The following is an 8066-nucleotide window of genomic DNA, read 5'->3' as shown; positions in this document are numbered from 1 at the left end:
GGGGCACCCGTGAGGACAGGGTTATTCTAAAATAATCGGAAAATCTAAAAATGTCCATGGGAAACCCTTTCTGTTTCTGCATCTTTCTTTCCACCCCTCACCGTTTTACCCAGCCTGTATGGAGCTGCATGCACTCAGGCGCTCAGGATACTCAAAAATGCCTGTTTTGTTTTCCTTTGGGGGTGTTTTGCTTTGATTTTTTGGCACACGTCTCACTATGGAGTCGGGCTAGACTTAAACTAGTTATATGGCCAAGGCTTCCCATCCTCCTGTCTCAGCTTCCTAAGTGCTGTGACTATAGGCATTCCCTGCCAAACCTGGCTCCAAATCTTTCCATGGAAATCCAACTCTGGGGTGTAGTCAAAAGGCATCCCCCTTCGATCTTATCAGGGAGGGAACTTTTTCCTTTGTGGTGCTGCCTGGAACATTTTGGAGCACATGCTCCCGAAGAGGGGCATTTCGAGAGGTCGAAGATCCGCAAGCTTGACTTTATATTTTAATTATATTCCTACTGACTGCACTTGTGTACGCACACACTCGCCACATCCTACTGTGGAAATCAGAGGACAACTTGTGGAGGAAGTTGGTTCCCATCTTCTGCCATGGGGATTCAAGGATCAAATGCAGGTGGCAAGTGCCTTTTCCCCACTGAACCATCTTGCTGACCCTTACGTTTTATTTTTGGCTGTTTTTGTTGTTGGGAAACAGCATCTCTTATATATCAGGCCTTGAAGTCACCAAGTCAATGGTGGCCTTGAACTGTTTAATACAGGCTTTACTATTTGTATGTGGTGTGCACGTTGCATGTACATGCCACGGCACAACACGGATGATGGCTAGAGGGCAACTTGGTGGAGTTGGTCCTCAGGCCACCGAATCACCCCTGAGCAATCTCACTAGCCTCACCCTGAAATTCTGATCTGCTCTATCGCCCAAGCACTGAGATCTCAGCCATGCCCACAGCACACACACCCGGTTTATATGGTGCTGAAGACAGAACCCAGGGCTTCATGCATGAATAGTCAACCACTCTACCTACCGAACTAAATGTCTGACCTTAGCTTTGCTCTAATGGGTTGTCAATATTTACAAAACAGGCATAAATAGAAATAATAAGAACAACTTAATTCCATTTCTAGCATCTAAGGGAGGAGATAGGGAAAACCTGGTGCCCTGAGTGACCTAAACAAATGGGAAACTGGGTCTTTATTGCCCCCTATGGACAGGCCTGTGGTTTCTACTTTCCAGTCTGGCTAACCCAGTCACTCACCTGGCACCTGACTGCCCCCTGCAGGCATCCACGTTGACTCAAGTTTAGCCCAGTGCAGCAATCACAGGCCTGGTAGTACTTAGAACGACCACAGAGTGGCAGCACCAGGCTACTGATGAAGCACATCGCTGGCCTAGCCAAGGCTTGCAGAGGTGCTTAGGTGCTTTCAGAACCAGCAATCTTTCCGTCTTTACTTAGGTGGTACACAGTCGCTCCTAAGTCTCCCCACAAGATCTGTTTGAGCAACAAAGGCTCAGCTCAGCAACTCCCGTAGGCACAGAGGGGATGCTGCTGACTGGATTTCCTCTCTTCCACATCACCACTTGCCCCTCTCCCCAGGATACTCAATCCATAGCTGCCTCTCCACCTGACGTCATCCATCAGACCTCTGGGGAGACAGTTCCTGAGGTAAGCAGGAGAAGCGCCTTCCTCATTTAGAGGCAGATTCATACTTAATCAAATAAACGCTCGTGATACTTTCTCTGCATACCGGTTAGCACCTGCTTCTTCTAGTCTTCTGCTCTCAGTCCCTACACAGCCTCCCCAGCAATATGCCGAGTTACAGTAACAAGCACTACAGTCCTTCTGGAAAGGTGTTTTGTATGATGCATTGAGACATACTTCATCCAAGGTCATTTGCTCTTCCTACCACTGACTCAAAATTCGGGGGAGCCTCACATACGACAGTCATTGAGCAAAACAATACTGACATCCAACAGTAGGGAAACTTGAGAACCAGCTTTTGCTAGAGCTTCACTCGGGTACCTAATTGTGCAGCTATTAAAGAAAACAATGAAAGGAACTGGAGAGGTGGTTCAGTGGTTAAGACCCCTCTCCTCCAGAGAAACTGCATTCAGCTCTCAGCACCCAGAAGCAAGCGGTTCATAATCACCTGTGATTCTAACCCCAGGGGTTCTAACACCTTCTTCTGGCCTCAGTGGGGGACACTAGCACACTAGCGCGCGTGCGCGCATATACACATATACTCATATACACATACATACACACACACACACACACACACACAGAGTAAATATTAAGGCAAACAAAAACAATGGAGAGGGCTTGAAAAATGTTACAGCAGGTAAAGGTACCTACTTGCCAACCTTGATGACCTGACTTTGGTCCCTGGAATCCACATGGTAGGAAAGAACCAGTTCTCAAAAGTTGTCTTCTGCACTTCACACCTGTGTGTGCACACACACGCACGCTCACACACACACACTAAACAAACAAATAAATTTAAAGTACTAGAGGGGTTAGAGAGATGGCTCAGAGGCTGAGAACACTGACTGTTCTTCCAGAGGACCTGGGTTCTTCCCAGCACCCACATGGTGGTCACACCTGTCTGTTAACTCCAGCCCCAGGATACACATCCTTACACAGACACACATGCAGGCAAAACAGCAATGAATGTAAAACATAATAATACAAAGTATTAGAAACACGGTGTGGAAAACAAACAGAATCCATCTTGGTAGCACAAGCCTATGATCCCAGCTACTCATGGGGCTGAGGCGGGGAGGACTAAGAAGTCAAGAACATCCTGGCAACCTGATAGGACTGTTTCTTAAGATTGAAACAGGGAGGAATTTGAACTGTGACAGGAACTGTCTAACGTGTGTGGGGCTCCGAGCTCTACTTCAGCAACCTCGGCACTCCGAGAACAACGCCAACCACCATATGGTAAGTCGGAAATAATGATCTGCAAAAACAATATGAAAGGATCACCATGGAACTCCTTAAGCCCACACAGCTGTAGGGACGGGGGATGGGGGGGGGATGCCTTCCATCTCAGCTTTTCGGAGGCAGAGGCAGGCAGGTTTCTGTGGATTTGAGGCCACCCTGGTCTATGTAGCAAGTTCTAGGCTGGCCACAGTGACTGTTTCAAAACAAAGCAATATTTAAAACCCACACAGACATTAGGGAAAACAACCAAGTGTGGCCAGCAGCCCACTGGAGCACTGGGAATGAGGATGATCCCTTCCTTCTTCTCATTCCTACCAGATTTCATTACTGTGAAAATATCCCTGAGTGTGTGTGCCACCGATTCAGACCCTGGGGATGCTGCAGCCCTGTGCAATCACGATGAAAAGACTCTTGGGATCTGTCTCTGGGAGACTCAGCTAGCACTCAGTAAAACACAGCTTCCAGCTGTGTGCAGCCTTGGGAAGTCCTCAGACAATACTCAGACATACCCCAAATGTCCGCACTAACTCGGAGGACCCCCAGACCCCGTGCAGAAAACAGAGCTCCATCAACGTGTGCCAGGTGCCACTTTAATTGAGTCCTCACCACAGTGAGGAAGGGTGGAAGACAGTGATTGCTTCCAGGCTAAGCCCCATCAGCCCTGAGGTAACCAACCTCGCTCCCCACAGTAGAAACATGCCTTCCTTCCCCTGAGAATCCCATGCCTGAGCCAACACAGGGAAGGATGCACACAGAAAAATAAGAGAAACTCATCAAGGGAGGCAGGGGCATTTCTGAAATTTTTCCAGTGCAAAGACTAGTTGACCTGGAGGTGTCCCTCCTAATGGCAATGATAAACCCCAATCATTCCCAGCTGAGGCCAAGCCCTTCCCCAGGGAGCCTGAGACCAGGGTTCATGCCCCAGGGCTCCTCCCTGCAGTGCTCCCAGGAAAGATCAGCAGCCTGCCCAGCCATGGAGAGAGCCCGCTGAGCAGATGCGTCTTCCTCTTTGCTGGCCCCTACTGCGGCAGGTGTACAGCCATAAAGGACCGGGCAGTACGGGTGTGGCTGTGAGTGCACAGGGGCCGGAGTGAGCAGCAAAGCAAATCAGATGCATGTTCTGAAGCTGGGTGGTGTGGAGGCAGGACATGGCATCTCCCTGTGCACCACAGGGACCTGGGCCCTCCATCAATTCTTCTCTGGGCGGTTTCTGTTCAGGACTGCCTTAGGGGCAAATTCTAGCTTGTCCTTAAGGCTCACCACCTGAGTGTGGTCCTTGCCTAGCATCTCATCCAGCTTTCGGTCCTCTCGGCGCTCCAAGATACTCTTCTCCTCCTCCACAGGCTGGGGATCCTTTCCCCTGATGAACCATTCCAGGTGGTAGCCCACAGCCCCGACCACAAAGGCCACAGGGAAGGTGACATAGGGGGCATAGGTACGCACCACGGTCCAAAGCACAGGCCACATGACATCTGCAGAAGAATACAGAGTGTTAGGGCGCTATGAGCGTCTCCTCCTCTAGCAAGTGCAGACAGCACACAGCGTGCTCTACTTACCAGGCAGCCTGGCACCTAATAATTGAGCAGCCACCCCGCAGAGCAGCAAGCAGCCACTGTGCTTTGTGCAACAGTTGGGTCCCCGAAATACTCTAGGAAGTTGCAAAAGATGTGACTGTTAAGGAAGGGGGTAAAAATCTCTATGAACCACACAGTGTTCCTAGGTGCAGATGCTCCTCATAAGGAGCCTAAGGGAACTGCAAACCTGGTATGACCCCAGGTCCCCTCCTCCAGATGTCTGTCAACATCTTGGGAGGGAAAAGAAGTCTTTTCTGCTCGTGAAACTTCACATGCACACACAGGGCCTCAGTGTGAATTCGGGCTCTCTGATGCTAGGTAGTTCCTTTCCCTCAGGTGAAGCACAAGGGGCTTCTTTAACTACGGTCCGTTACCTAACTATTCTGACCTAAAATAGAGGCTTTTTAAGCCTATTCCTGCCGTGGCTTTCCTAATAACCTATAGTTAACAAATCTTGATCAAAACAACTTCACAATCCATGGCCTGCAGCCACTCACAGCCTCATGCTTGTATGGCCCTGAAAACATCACAAACCAATACAGTATTCTAGAGGCCTTAGAGCCCCAATACTTACAAAGTCCCTGTGGAAAATGCTGTAAAATAAATGTAACAAAAACTGTGGAGCTGCGCCTAGGGCCTCCTGCAATCAAACACCAACATAATCTACAAACCCACTCACTCAAATGGCCACTTAGTCACAAATGATTACCACTATTAAACTACTATTTATACCACTGTTTAATTACCATTACAATCATAGAAGGCCACTGGCAATGAACGTAATAATGCTAGCTACCACCATCTACTGAGTGCTTATTCCAAGCCAGGCCTTGGGCTAAGCACTTCACACAATGATCTCTAATCGTCACATTCATGCCTTAGTCGTTGACATGAACTCACTTGCCTGTGTTTATGCTTTCATAACTGTTTCTCCAACACTACTCTCTCTCTCTCCCTCTGCTCTAAGGTGAGACACCCAGACCTCATGGAGGATTCAAAGGCTCCTCCTTTCTCCCTTTAGTTCTGATTCTCTTTGGGGGAACTGGGGTGTCTTGTGGGCCCGAGACTACACATGGACCGTCAAAGGTGAAGAACTGTGGCAGATTCGAGTTTCTCTTCCTGGTCCTTTGACCTGACACCATGCCCTATGCTCTACCATATCTCCCCTGGTCATCACCTGACCCTCACAATACCTCTATGATGTAGGAACTATGTGTTCAAATTCTTGTCTAAGGCCATAGGGGCTCAAAAACACCATGTCGGCTTGCCAAAATCATCGAGCGGCAGGCCCACTGGTTTTGAGGGCAGAAGGAACACCCTGCAGATGTGTGTGTCGTGTCCCTTCAAACGCCTCCTACAGCTCCATCAGCTTAGCATCTCATTACACTGAAAGACTTCTCCTACAATGTACACAATAACAAAGAGGGGAGCTTGGAAGAACCCCAAACTTAATCCTCCGTTCTATTTTCTGTTTTTTTAAGTTTTGGGGTTTGTTTGGTTGTTCTTGTTTTTTTGAGACAGGGTTTCCCTGTGTAGTACTGTCATCCCGGACTCATTCTGGAGACCAGGCTGGCCTCGAACTCAGAGACTGGCCTGCCTCTGACTCCTGAGTGCTGGCATTAAAGGCTTGTGCCACCACCACAGGGATTGTTATTTTTAAGACAGGTTCTCTTGTCATCCAGTCTGGCCTCAAATCCTCAACGTAGCTGAGGATGACTTTGCCCTGCTGATCCTGTGTCCGGTCCCCAAGTGCTTATGATTACAGGTTCACACCAGGTGCAAGTCCTCTGTACTCTGCCTGAGCAGGGACTCTCAATTTTCCAATCTGTCTTAGGGCGTATCAAGCACCAGTCTATGAGTATTATTCTTGTACAGATAAAGCACAAGTTCTATGTGGTCTTGTTCATATTCCAGTCATCCATGTATCTAACACAACCTTCTCTGCGGCAGCCACTATGTGGACCAACCCTACCTGTCTACATCTCTCAAAACACCCTGAAACTCCAGATGTTTAAGAGCCAAGAGCAAAGGACGTCCGGATCGTCCTATGCTCTATGCCTCTCCTCACCCTTGCTATCCTTCCTGGCAAAGGGCTCAGAGGGGGAAAAAAAATGCTTGTTGGTCGAATGAATGACAGGCAGCATAAACAAGTTGCCTTGTTTATGGAAGACTACAGCAGTCTTCCACCCACACTCACAAAGAGGTAGGGATACGATAAGCAGCTAGCCTTCATGAAGTCATCCCCAGGGTATCAAACTGTAAGTAACACGAGTGTTTCCCTAATACTGCGACGCCTATTTCCAGCCAGACACGCAGGGGAGTCAGCCAAAGGGTCCGGGTCCAGGTCCAGGTCAACCGTGCGCCAGGAAACCTGTCCCAGTGCCTGGGCCCACCGGAAGTTACACTCCAAATTCGAGGACAGTCATAAGAGGTCTGAGAAGGTGAAACAATCCGCCTTGACAGCTACTCCAGTCAAGTTGGGATGGGAGGACCAGTGAGGTCCGGGTCATCAGTTTCTGTTCCCTGTCCGGTCATGCCACACGCGTGGCCTCGTCACCCTCTGGCCTGCAGGTGCCTGAAGCGGACAAGTTTTGACCGCAGCCCACACTCGGCCACCTAGAGCCGGCCGAGGCCGAGACGGTTACAGAGACGTCGCTCCCTCAACTAGGAGGTCACAGCCAGGAGCCGTCCTCGTGGGAAGTGAAGTGCCCTCAGCCCTAGGAACTCACCTGCGGCCCAGCCCGAACAACCCGGACCGGCCCCGCGCTGCGCCCGCTAGCCGGGAGCAACACGAACGTCGGGGTTCCCAGTAGCCCGCGGGGCGCCGCCCAAGGCCCCGCCTACTAGCGTCCAGGCTCTCTCGGGGAACAGTGATTGGCTGAGCTCCGGCCAAGCTACAGAAGAAACGAAGACAGGCACCCGCCCGTGTTGAGCTAAACGGAGAACAGTATAGTGCCCCCTAGCGTTTCGGAGGTTCCCCGGTGATGCTGCCACAAGCTTGTGAATAGTCAACTTTCATTGATCCAAATGAAATTCATTAGGCATCTTTGATCCGGTGTTACCGAAACCGAAAGCCCAACCCCTAACCTCCAGAAGCTCCCTTAGTAGAGGATAACCTAGTGCTTTAAAACCTCTTGGGATCTGTGCTTTCAGGCTGTGTGTCCTTGGGAACGTCATTAATTAATCTGAGCCTCATTTCTTCTGCATAATGAGCGTCAGCACCACCCATTTTCGCAGAGATGTTGTGAGAGATAATGTTTGTAAAGTACTGTGCCAGGCACGCATCACGCAGGGAGCTAGATTTTAGCTTTGGCGAGTCTACAAATAGCTGAAAGTACCAAGACCCTCTGATTCCAAGTACCTACTCTCTTCCGTGTTTCCACTGTCCCTGAAAAGACATATTTATCATATAGGAAAAGCTTCATGCCCAAGCTCTCTAATTACCCAATATAGTCCTGCCTTCCCACCCTGCCCACACTGATCTCAACCTGACCAGTCTCCTCACAGCTAATAACACACTAAAAAAAATCAAC

At 49.6% G+C, this 8066-nt stretch overlaps 1 protein-coding gene across 2 annotated transcripts; it reads right to left on the bottom strand.

The window, feature by feature from the left end:
* Positions 1-3527: 3527 nt before the first annotated feature.
* Smim12 (small integral membrane protein 12) lies at positions 3528-7363 on the bottom strand. 2 transcript variants are annotated; one of them, XM_087551116.1, is made up of 3 exons: positions 7263-7363; positions 4516-4607; positions 3528-4431 (listed from the first exon to the last, which is right to left on the bottom strand). In XM_087551116.1, the coding sequence occupies exon 3, from the start codon at positions 4424-4426 to the stop codon at positions 4148-4150; it is 279 nt and encodes a 92-aa protein (XP_087407242.1). In that variant the 5' UTR covers positions 4427-4431; positions 4516-4607; positions 7263-7363; the 3' UTR covers positions 3528-4147.
* Between the last annotated feature and the right edge of the window lie 703 nt (positions 7364-8066).

The sequence above is a fragment of the Rattus norvegicus genome, chromosome 5, assembly GCF_021556685.1.
Source record: "Rattus norvegicus strain SHRSP/BbbUtx chromosome 5, alternate assembly SHRSP_T2T, whole genome shotgun sequence".
Taxonomy (NCBI): Eukaryota; Metazoa; Chordata; class Mammalia; order Rodentia; family Muridae; genus Rattus; species Rattus norvegicus.
The sequence above is the reverse complement of the archived record's forward strand: the minus strand, read 5'-3'. Positions and strand labels throughout refer to the sequence as shown.